Here is a 19746-nt window from a genome sequence, read left to right as displayed (position 1 = left end):
GAGCTTTGAGCCGTCTCCTCAGAGATACAGTGGGAATGTTGTCTCTTTTTTCTCCTTGGCTTATAATTAGCTTCAATTTCCAACACGAGCAAAAAAAAAAAAAAAAAAAAGCAAAGGTACAACCCTGAGTTCTCCAGCTTTATTATTAATTTTTTTAAAAAAACCAAACTTTGGCACTTTTTCACAGCTTGTTCGTTGCTAGGCACAGATTTCCTTTTGACTCCGGTCCAACTCTAGCCTTCCTTAACAGCAGTTACTTTGGATGGTGAGGTAGGAATGACCATTGTATCTTTCTTTTAATAAAGGGAAAGAGAGTAATAGACTTGAGCCGTGGAGAACAGCCTGGCAGGCAAGGGGAGAAGGTGTGTGAAGGAACATTTTGAAAAATTCCACAGAACTCTCCTCACACTTGCATCATCTGGTGAGGAACAAGCGGGCATTGGATGCAAAGGCACTCCCAGTGCCAGCCATCATGGCTGCCAACTCCCAGCATGCCTTTGTTCCAGTCATCTTCACGTCTGCCTCAGGAGGCTGCCAACCGGCAAACCTCCTTTTGCCTCGTAATTAAAATCCTTTTTTTTTTTTTGACAGCCAGCATCAGCGACGACGGCTCTGTCTTTCTCACAAGCTAGCTGTGGCGAAACCTGTTGTAGTTCGTAGACCAGGCATGTGTAGTGCAGATGACTCAAGTGACAGAGAAATGAGGCTGTGAAAGTGTCTCTTTGCCATACATTTGGACCTTTTTTTTACCCCCACGTTTTGCTCTGATGGCCTATACTGCGAGAGGCAGGAAGCCATTTTGCTGGTTGCCAGGGGAAACGAGAGGCAATGTTGCTAGGCGGTGGATTTGAAATCGGACTCCCAGACCCTCAAAATTCTTGGGATTGATTTGGTTGATACTTTCCCAGCCCTTGAGTTTAAAAGGGGTAAATAGGGTGGGCTATATCTGGTTTGCTATAGGAACATAGGTGGAGTTGCCATGCCCCCCAAAATTCCAGGTTTCACCCAGATTTTAAGCATCTCACCCATGTTGCTTAGCCCATCCAGATTCATTCAGATTTCAGATTTCTTTCTTTTTCTTCTCTAAAAAGCTAAGCTCTAGCCCTTGTAGAAGCTGAGTTATGGAGCAAAACGTGCAGTCACTATTCTGCTCAGAAATTTTCAAGCCAGTTTACATAATATGCAAATTAGGCACCTGGATTTGGAAAGCCAGAATATGGCAACCCTAAACATAGGAAGCTGCCATATATTGAGTCAGACCATAGGTCCATCTCGCTCAGTATTGTCTATATACACAGACTGGCAGTGGCTTCTCCAAGGTTGCAGGCTGGAATCTCTCTCAGCCCTATCTTGGAGATGCTGCCAGGGATGGAACTCGAAACCTTCTGCTCTTCCGAGAGCGGCTCCGTCCCCTGAGAGGAATATCTTGCAGTGCTCACACTTCTAGTCTCCCATTCATATGCAACCAGGGTGGGCCCTGCTTAGCTAAGGGGACAGGTCATGCTTGCTACCACAAGACCAACTCTCTTCCTCTGTATCCTCTTTCCCAACTTGCACAGTGTGTGCATAGTGGATGGGTGTTTGCCCAGGTGGGATATTGTAGCCATCAACACGCTCATTCATTCATGCCTCTCTTTTGCAGCTTCTGTGCATATATGGCTGATCTTTATCTTAACAGGGTAATTCCACCATGTGAGGCTCGTTCATTCTCTCTCTCTCTCTCTCTCTCTCTCTCTCTCTCTCTTTGTTTCTGTATTTGGCTTTTCTTTTTCAGGAGAAAGAGTGGAGGGGGAACTTCAATTTCTTGTCTGTCGTTTCAATTTAGAAGTGTGTGTTGTGGGGGAAGAGGCTGTATAGAGTGATGATAGTCAGTGCCTTGGGCAGAAAAGCAATATACTGTAGCAACTGCCAGACAACTTGACAGAGGATGGGCCCAATTTGTGCAAATGCATGCGCTGACGAGGTAAACTGGATGTATGAATGAGCAGAGGGTTGGTGTCGATTTCAAGTGGGCAGTGAGGGGCCTCCAAGGACAGCAAGAGCCGTGACCATCGTATGATTTTGAAAGAGACTTGCTGCAGGGAACCAGGCAGCCTGTTCTGAGGCAAGGAATGCTTTCCTGGTCTGGTTAGGAAGGGGAAATTCAGGCCAACTTATGTAAGAGAGCTAGTAAACAGCCTGTGGAAAAATTGGGATCATCATACAGTATAAACTCTGCAGACTGAGATCTGCAAACTGCAGAAAGCTCATTTCCGAATCTGCAGTCTGGGAGCTTTTTTAACTTGCTGCTGCTGCTGCTTCTTCTGTTTTCATTGAACATCAAAACATAAACTGCCTCCTGCTTGGTGAGATGAGACTTTGGTGTAGGTTGTGATGTTGATTCTCTTCATTAAAAAAAAATTAAAACTCAAGGAGGATTAATGCAGGGATTTGCAAACTTGGGTCCCCAGTTGTTGTTGGATTACAACTCCCGTCAACTGCAGCCACTATGGGCAAAGCATTATGGCTGGGGGGTGATGGGAGTTGTAGTCCAACATCATCTGGGGACCCAAGGACTAATAAAATCCTGTCTAAAGTGCATGTTGTATGCAGGATAGGTTGCAATCTTAAATGCACTTATTTTGGTAAAAGGTAAAGTGTGCCGTTCAGTCTGTGTTGACTCTTGGCAACCACAGAGCCCTGTGGTTGTCTTTGGTAGAATACAGGAGGGATTGACCATTGCCATTTCCCGCGCAGTGTGAGATGAAGCCTCTTCATCACTGTTGCCCGATATAGGCGTTTCCCATCGTCTGGGAAACATACCAGCGGGGATTCGAACCGGCAACTTCTGACTTGCTAGTCAAGTCATTGACCCGCTGTACCATTGGGAGTATACCACAATGGGGTACTTACTTCTGAGTAAACAGGCTGAGCCCTTCAAGCTGATTTACAGCTCAGTCCTGTTAAGTAGAACACAATGCATTTCATTGGTTTCTCTGGGTAATGGAAGAGAGTTTCCAGTTACAAACATCTTTTAAAGAGTTATTTCTGGGTTTGTTAACTTATACATTTCTACCAACCTACCTTGCTGGTGTGTTTCCCAGAATATGGGAAACTCCTATATCGGGTGGCAGCGATATAGGAAGGTGCTGAAAAGCATCCTCTCATACTGGGCAGGCGGAAGGCAATGGTAAATCCCTCCCGTATTCTACCAAGAAAGAAACCACCTGGCTCTGTGGTTGCCAGGAGTTGACACCAACTTGACAGCACACCCTTTCCCTGCCCTTTACCACCCCCAACATCAGAGTTTGCTCCATCTAAGGAAGCATGATATTCTCTAGCTTCATTTGCTCACCTGATATTCATGTCTGTGGCCTTATTATTTTATTTTTATTTATTTATTTATTTATCAAATTCTCACTGAGATAATGAACCTGTCCCTGGACTATACCACTTCAGGTTGCTGTTGGCAGTGGGACTTGCATGACTGAAGGTTGCAGCATTCAAAAACATTTCCTTCCACATAGAATACCAGATGCTGAAGAGAAGGGTTGTAGCCTAGCTTAATCCCTCACATGCTGATCTTCTGTGTTCAGGGGATTTGTTCTGGGTGTTGGAGCATCCAAACATGTGAGGCCATGCCGTTCACTCTGAAGTGGCACAGCCCCATCTTAGACTTGTCACCTATGCAAAGCACAGAAAACCACTGTGGTACTTTATTTTACCATAGAACCCGTAACCAAAAACTAGTTTTATTGAAGTGCTGCTTGGAGGAGGATTGAGGGGTGTTGGGTCAGTTCTGACCCCTCAGCAAGTTCTGTTGCCATTTTTGCCATACCTCCAGAAAGTTCTTCTAAGCTGCACTGTGGGAATTCAAGGAACCTTTTTGTCATTCAGCAGTACCTCAACAGAACAGTGGTGGGGTTTAGCAGAGAAGCTCTACTCCAGGTTAGAGACACATACATGGTTGGAAGCAGGGCCGAAACTGTGGCAGAATTTGTGTGACTAGTCCTCAGCAAAGCCCACAGTTGTGCAGACCAACTTGGGCTCCTCCAGGGAGGCCTAACCTCTTTAGCAAAAGCATCCAGAGGTGGTGGGTTGCACCATATGGGCTGAACAGCAAGGAGCTAATCTCCATGCTGATGGAAAACGTACAACAGCTGTAATGGTCGTAAATACAACCAATACACAATTTCAGCAATTGGAATGTTGAGTGCTTTTGGGAAAAATAGTTCTGAACGTGTCCTTTGCTTTCTAGAAAAGAAGAGGCAGAAGAAGGCAAAGCTGACCAATGACTGGAGGGAACGGAGGAATGCTATCCGGCTCACCAACGAATACACAGTGGAAACGCTTGTGGTGGCGGATGCTGATATGGTTCAGTACCATGGGGCAGATGCAGCTCAACGATTCATTCTCACTGTCATGAACATGGTAGGTACTTGTATCCCCGTGGCCTGCAAAATAACGAACAATGGGCTGGTTCATTCCAAGCCCTGCGTGTGCTCCTGAGAAATGGTTGTGTGTTGGCAAAAATCAAGGTAGGAAGAGGGCAAAGTGATTGTGTGCTCGCCGCGATCTTGGTGAGATGGTACAGGATGTGATTTTCCTCCACCCTCGATATGTTGCTAAGTACGCATTGTTGGTTGCTGTCCTATCTAGATCGCAGCTTGCACGCCATCTCATCCCCCTTCTCCTACTTCGATTTTTTCCAGCATGCAACCATTTCTCAGGAATGTGTGTGAGGTTTGGAGCCTGACTGGATGCTCCTGCTACCCAGCTGTCAGTCGTGAGAACAAACCTAATATTTTTTTGGCTCTGGGATTTGGGGTTGATCTCTATCTCTATTTTGATGTGCAATAGCAGAAGCATTTTTAGAATCATCCTAACTTGTTTGGTTGTGTCTTAAACCAGCATATTCCGTTGAATCATTTCAGCACTGGAATAATTCCATGTGATTCCAGTCCTCCAGGGAGCAATCAAACTAGGTTGACAGAATTGATTCTTGGAGTATCCTTGAGTTGATCATCCCACTTTTGCTCTTACAGAATCTTACTGTTAGGATCTTGTATACTAATGCCAACTCTAACCCTTTCTTTTCTGTGTTGTTTGCATGATACAGTTCTTTGGAGAAGGGATTAACCTTGGTTTCCCACTGCTTGTTTCCAAAGAGCACAGAATGCTGGGAAGCCAACTCATACCTTGTTATTGTTTCCAAGGGGAATTAAGATGTGTATCATTTAGCCGTATCAAAGAGCAACAGAATGCTAGAATTGGAGTGAACCAAAAACCACTCTTTGGAATACTTCTGGAGTGAAACAGAGTCTAAAAAGTATTGTAAGTGAGCCATTCTATGGGTCTCGCTTATAGTATCCTACTCTGTATTTGTGTGCTGTTAGCTTTGCATTAGTAGCAGAGTTTAGAAAATTAGAATGACGAAACGATCACAAAAGCATGTCCCTCTCCTTCATCAATTTTAGGCCATGTCTTAGGGAAACTATCTACTCCAGCTTCTTAGTACAGAATTATGAATGTTTAGCCCATATTTTAAGAGCATTATGCTTAACAGCATAAGAGTCCTGCTATTCCCCATATCTGCCCCACTAGTGGCTGCCATTTTTGTTTCCCAGAATGCCTCAGAACAGTGCAGTGCCAGGGCATTCTAGTGGTGAAAAAGTAGCCACCAAAATGAACTTCACTGCCATCGTAGGCAGTGGCAAAACATTGTCTTGGAAACAGTGCAAAAGAAACGAAAACAAATGAGTAAACAAAATTTAAACTGATTTAGATTTGTACAAATGGCTAACTATAAAAATGATTTTTTAAAATGTCTAAATGAACAGAATAATGAAATGGGGTAGGTGGGTGGGATTCTCTCCTCATACTTAGAACCCATCCTTTCCAATGCAGGAACGCTATGTGCCTCTGATGAATGTTGATAACGTGCAGATTTTGGTCTTGCTGTAACCAGTTATTTCAGCCAGCATGGCAAGATGAAGAGCTGCCTCTAAAAGAAACCAGAATGTTAATTTTGGCACGTGTGCCAGGTTTTATGCAAACAGAACATTGCTCTTGCGGATGGGGGATTTATTAATTTGGCTTCTTGTTGTAAGGCACTGCATTTATTGTCAAACCGCAAAGTAAGATTTAAAATGGCTTATTAGCATACACATTATATTTATAGTTGTTTTAAAGTCAGGATCTGCTTAAAGCAATTTAATATCTGTTTGTTGAGAGGGAAGAAGAGAGGGAGAGTGCCAGCATTACAAAATATGCTTGTATTTTTGCAGCTGTTGAATGAGGATTTTTTTAAAAAGTAGGTGCAACCCCCAAATAAAGTAAAATTAAAATCTCTCTCGGATAACAAGCATTGGATGAGAAAGCCAAATCTCTGGGCTTAATGGTGTCTTAAGGCTTTGATCTTGTGCCCTAAATAACCATTAAATTAGGAATATATTCTCAAAATCCTCAAATGATGTTCCAGAAAGATCTTTATGAAGAGCGGTGGGTGTTTTTGAAGACTTGGGCGATCAGCTGGTGTTGGTGAGTGCTATCTATGGAAGAAGAGGAGAGTTCAAAGGAATAATCAGTACATCCGGGAGCAATATGTGGTGGGATTGTATTGTTTATGAGTGCAGATGGTGGAGTTCATAACTGATCGCTCCCTTGTGTCCAGTCTCTTTGCTCAAGGAAACCTTCTAGCATGTGAACCTCACGGTCATCATCTCTATCCTGCCTCCTGACAGCTGAACCAAAAAAAAAAAAGGCTGTCACCTGCTTTTTGAACTACTTAATGGGCTTAATGTTTCATGCTTTTTGACTGTGAGCCCTTTGGGGACAGGGGATCATTTTCTTATTTTTCTATTTAAACAGCTCTGAGAACTCTTTGTTGTTGTTGTTGAAAAGAAATATATAAATAATAGTAGTAGTGTTGTTTGTCCCTTAGGGTCCTTCTTGCCTTTTCCCCTCCCTTCCATCTTCTTTTTGTCTCCCACTATCTGAATGAAATTGTAAGTTCCTTGGGGCAGCTTTCTTCTGCTTCTGCACAGTGTGGTGTACATTGATGATGCTGTAGAAATAACCAAGAACTCCATTATAAGATTCTTAGGAGCCCTGCTCAGATAGAGTGTGGTACTTGCATGCAGCTGTCTGTAAATATGTACATGTGTTTGTGTGAACCTAGATACAGGCTCCCTGAAATGCAGGATTCAGAAAGGAAGTGGATTGCTTCACGTTATTCAACATAACGTGAATAATTGTACCTGCCTACAGATCTGTACCTGTTTATGTTGTTCATAGATTGTACAAGTGTTGAATGTAACATGTGAATAGGGCTTAAGTCATCAAGGACAAGGGGACATCAGCAGTGATGGTCTATGTGATGTTTAGAATCTTTCCCCCTCACCAATCAGCCTAAAAGCCTAAATATATGCAGGAAAGGGGATCAATGGAACAAGTCTTTTCATGTGTGCTTCAGAATAAGACCCACTGTGTTCAGTGGAGCTTACTCCATGGTAACTACGTGTAGGATTGCAGTTTGGTTCTCTCTCAGAACTCCTAATAGTGCCTTAAGGAATATAAACATAAGCCCCAAAATAGAGATCAGTGTATTTTGAGGAAAATAACAATTATTGCCCAAATGATTCTGCCACTAAGAAGTGGAAAGACCAGGCTTAGGGGGTGATTTGGAACCCAAAGAAAACTACAAAGGGAAATCCAGCTTTCTTCCAAAAGCCTAATGTATAAACTTTCCTTTTTAATAATGTTCAAGGGATCACTAATTTCATGTTACTGCTTGCTCTTTCAGGAGACTCTTAAATTAATCACATGGGTGTTCAGTAACAGCTGCAGTAGAACTAAGAATATACATTTTACAATTACTTAAGTCAGCCTGTGGGCTTTCCTGAAATAGAGGCGAGTTTATTTCAAAACCAAAAAGAAAGAATATGTCTGTGTTTTTTAATGTAAAGGTCAACTCTTACATTTGACCTAAAATGTAATTTAGGTCAACCAAACAGCAAATTACAGAGGGAAAAATTCTTTTTCACATCACCATTCTATGGTCTTGGAAATCGGGTCCTTCTGTTTTGGCAAAAGCAAAGATGGATTAGGAAACCACTCTTAAACTGCAGCTCAGTCCTTCCACTGGGTGCTTTTGCACCATTTAAAGATGACTGCAAATTGCTATAATTGGGTAAACTAATGACCAGTTGGGCTGTTGTCCTGCAAGGCGAAGGCTGTTCTGTCACTATTTGGGGAAGGTCAGGGTTTTCCTCTTGGTTGTTCAAAGGGCGGCTATAGACCAGAAATCGCAAGATCTAAGCAGCACCACGAGTGGTTTGCCAGCTCTTAACTTCAAAAAGACTGGCTCTCTGGATAGAGCCAAGGTAAGTGGCGTTGAGAGAGATGAAGTGGTACAGCCTCGAGGACTCTTATTAACTTGTGGGTGGAGCGAAGAATAGCATGGAAAGTTAAGTGCAGAGCTAGCATGGGATCCAACTGGTTATTTTTATTTGTATAGACCCTCTGAGAGTCTCTTTGGGATTGAAAAGTAGGGGATATATATATATATATATATATATATATATATATATATATATATATATATATATATATATGCAACTTGCAACAGCGGAAACAACAATTTTAAAAATCAGTGAAAACAACAGTACGATAAGTCAAGCAGCAGTCGGATCTGGGAGTATTGCATGTGGGTGTGGGGTGGATGGAGCAGTCATGATGGAACCGCCCACCCAACTAAAAGCTGTCATTTGCCCTGAGAGGGCTTGCCATTGGTGTAAAATAACGGCATGTATATGTGCATTTTTGTCCAAGGGAAGAAGGTTAAAAAACATATTTCCCATGTACCAGAGTTCAAATTGTCTCCCCCACCTCCCCCGCTGGCTGCCAATTTAAAATGCACACATAAAGGCAAATTACACAGTTAAGGTAGTGTTTGGCCCCAAAGGAGCTACCCAATCTGGGAATGAGAAAAATGGGATTCTGAGCTGCACGACATATCTGTAAAAGAGACAAACTATCTAGGCTGGAATGTACAATCACGAGATAACCATATAAATGAGTTCTTGCATTGTTCTTGGGTTTCCCGATTTAAACTTTCTGCCTTTCTTGTCTCACTCATACCTCTGCTCTGCCATATAGTGCATGAATAACATGAGGAAATTGCTTTTCCATTCTATTTCCTGAAGTCCAAAATACACTATGATTTTGTTTTGCTTCTTGACAGCAACGATGTTCTCAGTGTGTTCTGACCTGGATCAACCACAGTCCTTCCATTGCTCTGTGCATTCAAAATGATACTTTGACCTAAGCATTCCCTTTGATTACAGAGTTCTTAACCATCCATTTCCCCCAGAAGACTGTTCTTTTCCTTTTTAGTTGTCTTTTAAAAGTCTATTTAAAACAAACATAAATACATTTTATTTTATCTCAAGCCCTTGGAACCTGAATTAAAAATATTTCTTGTCTCTCTTAAGGAGGATCTGGCTGTCAGATGAGTCAGGTTTAAATGGTTTGTGTTGAACATAGGAGAGTTGCTTTGCTCCTGGATCTGGGACTTGAACAAGCTGGGTTCACTAGGAAAATTAATTGTTTTGCAAGCCCAAGGGTGGCCAGCCTCCATTACAAATGTCACAAGTGGCAGGAGTTTGTGGCCTGTCTGGATGGGGCAAGAGAACAAGTGAATATGGAACACTTGTTTTACAGGTTCTAAGTAACTTGCACAGTGCAAAGAACTGCCCTGGCTGCCAATATGTTTCAGAGCGAAACACAAGGTGCTGGTGGATGACCTATAAAGCCCTGAACGGCTTGGGTCCAGGGTATTTCAAGAGAGCACCTCCTTTGTCATGAACCCTCCTGCCTATTTAGATCGTCTGGGGAGGTCTGGTTACAGCTACCACCGGCTTGTTTGGTGGCTACTCAGGACCAAGCCTTTTCTGTGGCTCCTCCCCAGGGCTCCGGAATGCACTTCCTGTTAACACCAGAGTTTCTCCGGCTGTTTTAAAAAAAGGTCTTAAGATGCTCCTATTTCCTTAGGCTTTTAATTAATTGCAGTTGATTTTGTATAACTGTTTTAATCATTTTATCCTGTTTTTTATATTGTGTATTAACTTATGTACATCACCAAGGGATGCACATGGTTGGGCAGTATAGAAATATTTTATTTATTTATTTATTTATTTATTTATTTATTTATTTATTTAATCTACAAAATGCACATGCTGCCATTTGATTACTTGAAAAGTGTTATATAAATGCTTAAGGCAGGGCTTCTCATACTTGGATCTGCAGATGTATTTGGACTGCACCTCAATCATAGTGGCCGTGGATAATGGGAGTTGTAGTCCAGGAACATCTGGAGACCCAAGGTTGAGAGCCTCCAGCTTAAGAACTGATGTTTGTCCTTACTTGTCTGGGGCTGGTTCTGTGTGTTTCTTTGTGTTTGCGTCTGATACTGTGTTGATTTGATTATTTTTAAAATTTGTTCTCACATTTAAACTGTTGGCTCCAAGTTTCCTTGAGAAAGGGTGTCCCATGCTGAGAGACAGTAAGTTGGGATAGAAACACTTTTCATACATAAAATCAATAGAAATGATACATGGTGGTTGTTAATAGTGCTACGTCACTTATATTTTGGGCAAAGAGTTCAGTACTTCTGACCATGAGCTGCATGTCTTACTGAACTGTCTGCAGAGAGACAAAAAAGTGTTGCTTTTTCTTGAAAATCATCACAGCTTGTTTATTTCCATTGATTTCTTCCATCGAGTCAACGCTTAATCTTGTCTGTCTTGCCTTTTTTAGGTGTACAACATGTTTCAACATCAGAGCCTTGGGGTTAAAGTCAACATTCGAGTGACCAAGCTTGTTTTGCTGCGAAGTCGTCCGGTAAGTTGCTGACAAACACAGCTGCTTGTACGGGGACCTCACGCCTGAGCTAACTCACTCACTAGACTTTTCTTGTTATTCAACCTTGGAAGAGCTAGGTCAGAGGCGGAGCCTGGAGGAATCTGGCAAGTCAAAAAGTGAAGCTAAAGCAAAAACTTGTATAATCTGTGTGCAGTGTACACAAGTACAGATCTGTATGCAGGTATAGGAAAACCTTATTAATTGCTGTAGTGATCAGCCACCCCTCCCCCTAAAGAGTTCACGGAGTGAACACTTGTCTTGACTGACATGCTGGTGAACTCCAGGGCAGCCAATCAGTACACCAGGTGGGTGGGATCTAGAGAGTGGTTGTGGGGAATTCTGGGAACAAGAAGGGCGGTCGTTGGAGAGAGGCATGTGCAGAAAGGGTTAGTGAGGGGCAATGGAGTTTGCTCCCTCATGGGCGAAGCCAGCATGGAGGTTTCTCTCATGGAATAACTCTGTAGATCCTTAAAAGAAAGGATTGTAGGAGGCTTGAATTCGCTTTTCCTTGAACTCACCAAACTCTGGAAGAGAAGTTTAGTCTAGGGAAACATTTGTTCAGTCAGACTTTGCATTAGAATTTCTGTTTCTTTGGTGTGTGTGTTTTGCGTATTCCTGATACTGTTTTATTATTGTTACCTGCAGCGTAACTGAAATAAGAAACACTAGCCTTTGTCCATCCTACCTAGGGCATTGCAAAAGACTCTATAAATATTTAAACATGCCTAAGACAACTTATTTTTTGTAATCTATTAAGTATTCTTAACAGTATCTAAGAAAGCTACCGGTAGAAAGCCTCAGACAGAAACAGTCTGCAGTACTTGGATAAAACTGTTTTTTAAATCCTTTTCTTTTTACATGCCTCTCTGAGTTGGTTTTTAACTCAGGGAAAAGGGGACGCTGAGTTCTCTGGTGCAAACACATCCTCAGATGCTTAACAGCTAACAGTTTTCTCATCCTGTGTAAGCTTACACGTGGAAGGTTTATGTACTTATCCGATAGCAAAATAAAGAGAGTTTTCCCTGGGATTCCACTCCAAGCCCAGGGAGGTTCAGGCTCTATCAATAAAATGGGTGGTGCTGGAGGCAGCATTTTGGACCTACTGATAATACGGGATGGTTTTAGAAGAAGCCTAGCCAAGCAGCTCAGCAGGGATGATTCAGCATTTCTTTCCCTCTTGGTTGGGCGAGTAAGATACAGGTTGTTTGGGACCTTCAGTCTTTTATTTCCTGCACATGTGTGAAGAGAATGCTCACCCTGCCCGCTGATACAGAATTTTATTTGCACAAAGTCCTCTCCAGTCAGTCGCATAGGGTCCCTTGGTGAGTTGGACCTTGTTGAGTTGCTTCCTTATCTCAAGGTGTAAAATATGTTGGTTTGACATGAAGGATCCTTGGTTCATGCTCTGTGGAGGGCCCAAGGCACACTTTGTTGGCTTTAGGTTTGCCACCTGAGTTGATATCACCTTTGTCAATTCCTGTTTGTTTCCTGAAGGCCAAGCTGTCCATTGGGCACCATGGGGAGAGGTCTCTGGAGAGCTTTTGCCACTGGCAAAACGAAGAATATGGTGGCGCAAAGTACCTTGGAAATAATCAAGTTCCTGGAGCACGAGATGACACCCCTCCAGTGGATGCTGCCGTCTTTGTGACCAGGTACTGATCTTCTTCTGGTTGGCTGCCTGTCGATTCTCTTCTCTGCTTCTTTTTAGCACAGCCAGCTCCAGGTTTTTGCAGGTGCTCAGGCAAGGGGGTGTCCTTGCCTCCTGGAAATGGTGAGGAATGAGAGAGATTCCCAGGACAACACCCATACTTGCACCTCCTATCTCCTACAGAGCCAACTACAAGACCCATAACTCAGTGGTAGAGCATCTGCCTTTGCATGCAGGGGGTCCCAGCTTCAATCCCTGGCATCTCCAGGTAGGGCTGGGAATGACCCCCTGAGCCTGAAACTTTATAGAGAGCCATTGCCAGTCAGTCTAGACCAGGGCTGAACAACCTCAGCACCCTAGGTGTTAGACTACAACTCCCATCATCCCCAGCCGCAGTGGCCCCATAGGTGGGGATAATGAGAGTTCTAGTCCAACATCTGCAGGAGGGCCCAAGTTGTGCATCCCTGGTGTGGACAAGATTGAGCTAGATGGACCAATGGTCTGACTCATTATAAGGCAGCTTCCTATGTGCTACATCCCTATGGAGGCACCAGCTGCTCAGCACAAAGTAGAAGACACCCAGCTGCTGTTGCTCTTTGCGCACTGGGTGACTCAAGTGACAGCAGAGTTTTCCATTTTGAGCACGATTCAGAGGATAGAAATAGCAAGACTCTTTCTGGTTGCTTCTGACTTTGCCTGGTGCAAAGTAAAAAATTGTAGGACTCCTGACAGGACTTCTGCTAATCCTTGGACCCCAGCAAATGTCCAACCTCCACAACCGGGCTTGGTAGCACAAGCCTTGCAGCATCCTTTTTGATCCACAGTTTCAGCTACGGGCCACCTCCGTCGTGTTTCTGTCATGGGAAATTTTTCTGGTGAAGTGTACTATTTACTGTTTTGTTGTAATCAAGGGGAAAACATTTCTCAGACAGCTTGCTTCACTTTAGGTTCGCCACTTATTTAATTGTGTTACTGGATCTGGGCCTAAGTAAATATCATCTATATAAATGTTTGGTATGTATATTTGGTAAAGTCTCTTTAAGAGAGGTTCACAACATTTCCAGGGATGCATGCCAACCAGATGGTGGGGATGGGGAGGGAAATGATCACACTTTTTGAATGGCTTGTTCTTTTTCCTCTGATATGAAACCACTGATTTACTTATGTCTTGAGATTTCGTCTCCTCCTCCACTACCACTGCTACCAGCACCACCACCACCACTACATCATATACTGCTTTTTAACAAAAGTTCTCAAAATGGTTTACATAGAAAAATTATGAATGAATGAATGAATGAATAAGTCTCCCTGTCCCAAAAGAGCGCACAGTCTAAAAATACAGATAAGGTAGACACCTGCAACAACCCCCTGGAAAAACCCCCTCTGAATCAGATGGATTTGGAGAGGTTAAGTCTCTGTAATAGATGGGGAGCTTTAGCTGCCATTGGACGAATGGGCACTTTACCAAGAGCGGGCTTCAGCAAAACCACATCCACCCTGCAAAATAAGCCGGCAGCATGTTGCCACCGCTTGTATTTTCCTTTCTTCCGCCTCTCCCATTTGAACTTTCCCCTGCATCGGGAAGGATGGTGCATCAGTTGGAAGGCCTCCTGGCTTGGCCGTATGGATTCTTATGGCACAAAAACCAGTGTTCTTGGCGTGTGCTGGGAAAAGAAACCCACAGCATTTTTTCTTCTTCTTAAACATTGGCTTCCGAAGTGCGTGTGTGTGTCCCTGGATGCTCCCCAGACTGTACAGATGGACCAGTGGCAAAAAAGGCGGAAGAAGCAGTGTCCAGCTTGGAATGGCTAAGCCAGGGGAGGAAAAAGCAGGAGCTGGGTTTTCAGCTGCTGCAGCTTGCGTGGGTGTTTTGTAGCCAGGACCAGGCTCTTAAGGGTCAGCTTCTAAAATAGAACTCTTCTTTGGATTTCCACATGGCAGGCTATGTATGGGCGAAGGATCTGAGCACAGCTCATCCCTGGGAAGTTCACCTTTTGCTGTCCACTTAACACAGCCTGGCTTTAGGGCTAGAGTAGAGCTGTACAACCGGGGCCCTCCTGTTGTTCTTGGACTACAGCGCCGATCATCCCTGGCTATGGGGTACTGTGTCTGGGGATGATGGGAGTTCTAGTCCAACAACTGGAGACCCCTGTTGTGCATCTCTGGGCTAGAAGGTGCCAGGGTCACTCAAATTTGTGTTTTGAGATGCCGTATTCCTGATGGCAAGAGCCCTGTTTTGTACGCATGGCCAGGATTCCTGACTGCAGCCGCAGACCCTATGCACATATAGCTTATCTTTGCTTTCTGACAAATTCATGAAGGTCAGAATGTTGAGGCGTCATGGTGAGGGGACTTCTGGGGAGCTCCAGGTGGGAGTGGTATGCTACCGAACAGGCGGTAGCAAAAAGAGGTGGGCTGGGTGTTGACGTTGGTTTCCCTTGGCCACTCGAATTTCGAGCTGAAAGTTCTTTGGTGCAAATTTTTGGTTTGGCAGCATGGGATTTCTGTCTGTTGCTCAGGGAATTGCCTGGGGCCACCAGCCCCCTCGTCCTCCTCCTGGTACCTCCAGCGTGCAAGAGGCAGGAAGGCTGTGTTTTTATTTGCTAAGCTAGCAAGCCCCTTAGGGGAAGAGGTTTTTCCAACCATGGCCTCCCGCCACTTACTCAAAAGTTCACAATAAAAGCATCTGTTTGATTTACCAGTTTATATAACATAATAAATCCTTAAATAAACTTCTGTCGAGCTGGCTCTGGGAACTCCTAGGAGGGTGCTCGTGCCAGCTGGGACAGGAGCAAAATGTCATCAGCCGTCTTGTGGAAAGGTTTGTGTTTTAAGCATTCATACGCGATAAAGCATGGATTCCTTTGGTTCACGGGTAGTGGCTTCAGGTTTGCTTTTCCTTTGCCTAAATGAGATCCTATCGTATCGCTTCTCTAGAAAGAGAAGCCTGGTGGCAATTTGGGCTTTGTGGGGAATTTTTTAAAAAAGGAAAGCATGGAAGTGGCATTGTGCATTTAACAATGTTTCATTATCGTTTGAATCGTCAAGGGTGAAGATGATCTAACATTTGTAAAGGGGCAGGTTAGCAAATGCCCTCACCACATTCGGTCCAAATTTCCCTTTTTCTCTTCATGGTTGAGTTCTGAAAAAGTATGTTCCTGCATGTTTCCAGCAAAAGCCGGCTGTGTCCAGTGCCAATTGGACGATGCCTGTGACATCACAAAGATACTCCCCTCCAAACCTGCCGAACATCTGTTCTTTAAAAATGTTTCTGTTGATTTCTTTCTTTCTTTTTTTAAAAAAAGAACAAATGCACATGCAGTTCTTAAAACAGCAGCAGCAAGGTGCACCCAAGTCTCTCCCCTGGGAGAATTGGGTTCGAATCCCTACTCAGCCCGGAAGATCGCTGAACGATAGGCCAGTCACTGTCTCCTGGCCTGACCCACCTCCCCATGGTTCTTGCAAGGATAAAAGGGGGACAGGAATAATATAGACATATAAACTAATAACAATAACAATTTGCAGGAATGAGTTTTGTGGTTGGATAGGGTTGTTCTGGGAGCACTGAGATCATATATGCAAAGCACTGAGCATTTAGCATTTGTGTAGTGCTTTCCCCTGATTATGATTGTTTGTTTTTAGGACAGATTTTTGTGTCCACAAAGATGAACCCTGCGACACTGTGGGTAAGTAAGCCATAGATTGCATTCTATTTCCGTTGCCTTTGTTTTAAGGGAACAATTTTCTATCCAGTGCAGGGCCTGTTTTCTCTATGTATAATTCCAAATACACAGAAAACATTATGTAATACCCTTGAATGCTCACATATATTCTTTTATCTTTTTCTGCACAGCCAACTAGACTGGGCATTAATTCCTCTTTGCATCCACTTGATTATTTAACAGCTTTTCAGTATCACAGTGTTAAGTCCCTGGATGATTAGAGGGGTATAGAGTTATCTTGTTAAGGCAATCTGCACTTCGGACAGCTCTTGCTACCTTGAAATATTTATTGTTCATGTAAACACAGTGTGAAAGTCTTAAGGTCTGAAATTGACAAGGAGCAAAATGGAATTATTTGAATGAAAAATACATGACCAACTGAGTTGATTTAAGGGAAAAGATACATATTGTAAAAGGTTGCCAGGTACTGGTAGATGTAAATCATAACAATAGTCTGTCATGATAGTAAGTCACTTGAATATTGGGGACTTAAATATGTTGCCTGGATCCCAAACTGTTACATGCCAGAGCACTTTGAGCACGATCCAGCCCATGCTGAGTATTTCTAGGTCACATTTACTGCCGTGCAAAAGTCGCGTGAATGCTCAACTGTCCCATTTAAATCAGTCGGAATTTGGCTAGATCATGCTCTTTGTGTATAGTGAACTGGCATACCAGAGCCCAAACAAAGCTCATTGCATTGCCCCTAAACCCAGCACCCAGTTCTTTTTTTATTAAGCACTCTCGCTTTCCTCCAAGCCAGGATGCAGGCAAAGGGCTCCTTAATGGCAGTGTGTAGGCAAAGGACTCTTTCCCAGTATGAATAGGACTGGTGGCCAAAACCACAAGACAACTACGAATGAGCAGTTGAGGAACATATGAAGAGGACTCTGCCCAAAAGCATATTTTGGATTTGGCGCTCAGGAGTTGAGCTAAAGAGCCCTTTTGCCCATGTCTCCGTTCTTGCAATGTTGCAGGTCTTTCACACTTGTTCAGTGAAAAATGTAGCCCCAGTTAAAACTTGTTGCCATAATGATTATGATTATTTTTATCTGTGATGTGTAGGATAATTGCAGGTGATGGATGGTGTCAACATATGCTGGAGGGTGGAGAACATGCATTCTCCACTTTAAGTGTTGATAAGCTTTGCCCTGAATCTTCACTTTTAAAATGGGGGATAATGCTTCACAACATCCATATTGTCTCCAAGTCCAGCGGAAACCATATTTCCTTGGGGGAAGCATTTTAAGCTGTGTACCTGGGTCCAGATGTGGCTACAGAACAGCACACGGCTGGGCAATCTGTGTGCTAAAAGATACCTGATGGAAATACACATGTTACCACTTAGGGACCGGCGTCTCTGTTCATAACTCTGAACCCTGCCCCCGCTTTTTATTAAACTTAACTTGTGCTGCATCTCCTGGCATTGTCATTCTATATGTAAGCCAGTTGTTGAGGGATGCTTTTCTCTGTTTTTCAGTGATACAGTAGGAAATTCTAAGTCTTCCCATACAACAAGCACATGTGGGAAATTCAAAGCTTTCACACCAGTTCCAAGTTTGGTCATAGTCTTCATACACACCCTGCTGCAGGCTTCTCCATTACTTCCTAGTGTGATTTTATGTCTGCCCACATGCCAAGCGGGGACTGTGTGTGACTTCCGCAGTGCCACCTGCCAGTTAGCTCTTGCATTTGAAGAAGAACGTTCCCTTTCCCCCTGTTGCTGTAAAAGAGGTGATGAAAAGGGGGTGGGTTCTTTTTGGATGCAAGAGCTAGCCAGCAGATGAGGCTGTGAAAGTTGCACAAGGTCCCTGCTCAGCACGTGCACAGAGGGTATGATCATGCTAGGAAGCAGCGTGTGTACTAGAAGTAAGATTCTGCTAGCAACTAGCGTGAAACTTTTGACTATCCCACACTTGCTTGCTGTATAGAAAGACCGCTGTGTATAAGCAGAAAGTGTGTCATCTTTGCCAAATCCTAGTATTAATTGCTGCCTTTGTTAAGCACCAAAGGCATGCTAGGAGAAGCCGTGCAAAACAGAACTGGAGATAAAATGTAGGAACCTGGATTCGTATATTGCTTCCAGAATGGAGGGTTCCCCTTCTGACTATATGAAGTTTTCTTGTGCTGCCTAATTCCACTGGTCCATCTAAGCCAGTACTATCTACAGTGACCGGCAGCAGCTTTCCAGAGTTTCATACAGGTGTCGGCACCAGCTTTCGAGAGCCCAGCATCCTGGGGGAAGTTGAATTCAACCAGCAGCTAGCGGCTACCGGCTGGGCAGCTTCTGCTTACCATTTCAGCAGAAGTGAATTTTTTAATCTCAGTGGGCCACCAGCCTTGAAAGCACTGCAGTCACTAGAGCAATAGATGAGGGTAGGAGATGATAAGACTTAAAACCAGCTGGCAGTTATCCCCCTACAACATACTTGATCTTAGCCAAAAGGCCGAGAAGCAGTTATCCCCCTTCTAAGAGCTGTGTTTTAGCTGCGTTTAATCTGAGCTCCGCTTTATTCTCAATTTGTGGCTGTTGGGAACCAGACTGATTTTAGGTGGCACCAAAGTGTAGAATCCGGCTGTGTTCCTCTGTGTATACATGTTTCAAGCCATCAGATTAATTTGTGCAGTCACTAGTTATTTGTATTCCATCATCAGCTGTGGATAGTCCATGTTGACTGAGCAATGTACAGAATTCCCTGTGTGCCTTGCCATTTAATTCATTGTTTCTGGTATCACTTGGAGATGACAGTGAAGTTCTGAAATGCTCTATGCATCCCATGTGCGTAATTGCATGGAACCCGTGAAGAAGAATCATGTTTTATTGGCTTGTCAATGTACAAAATTCCTTGGGTGAATTTGTGTTCTCTGACATTGCATGGAGACGCTGCATATTCCCCACTCAATATACAAAATCCTCTGCTTACAGATGTACATGTATTCTCCAGTAAGTCTTGGAGACTATGCATACTGAACTGGAGACTACTTATAACATATGGAATTACTGAACTGGAGACTACTTATAACATACAGAATTCTCTCTTCGTGGTGCTACTGCGTGCAAGTTACCCATTATGTCTGCTGAATATGTATGATGGCCATTGTTGATGCACGTTCTTTGTTTAAACTTGTATTCACCCAGACATATCTAAGATTCAGATTCTGCACAAGCCCAAATCCATTCTTGGAAACTCTGCTTCTGGAGAGAAACAGCACCAGGCGGCTTGCATTTGTCTTTTGGCAGGGCATCCTTGCTGGAATGGAGTGCTCAGGGAATGGGATTGCACTGCCAAGGTAGCTTTGAAGGTTACATAATGGCTGAACAGAGCTCAAAAATGGGGTGGGGGGTGGGGTGGAATATGTAGGTATGTATTTGTGGGATGAGACTGGGCCAGCCACTCCAAGAAGCAGAACAACCACATTTGTGTTGGAAAAGAGTCTGCTGGCACCGGCGAGACTTGCTCACTTGGTTACCTG

The 19746-nt window shown here is 43.6% G+C and overlaps 1 protein-coding gene across 1 annotated transcript in view; it reads left to right on the top strand.

Annotated features, from left to right (window-relative positions):
- The window catches only part of ADAMTS17 (ADAM metallopeptidase with thrombospondin type 1 motif 17), a 146691-nt gene that overhangs the window by 16918 nt on the left and 110027 nt on the right, over positions 1-19746 (top strand). The window contains exons 3-6 of the mRNA XM_053271716.1: positions 4238-4410; positions 10798-10881; positions 12397-12554; positions 16193-16236. Coding sequence (XP_053127691.1) covers positions 4238-4410; positions 10798-10881; positions 12397-12554; positions 16193-16236 — 459 coding nt within the window. The remainder of the gene's footprint in view (positions 1-4237; positions 4411-10797; positions 10882-12396; positions 12555-16192; positions 16237-19746) is intronic.

Source organism: Hemicordylus capensis, chromosome 10, assembly GCF_027244095.1.
Source record: "Hemicordylus capensis ecotype Gifberg chromosome 10, rHemCap1.1.pri, whole genome shotgun sequence".
Lineage (NCBI taxonomy): Eukaryota > Metazoa > Chordata > Lepidosauria > Squamata > Cordylidae > Hemicordylus > Hemicordylus capensis.
This window is presented reverse-complemented; position numbering and strand designations above follow the sequence as displayed.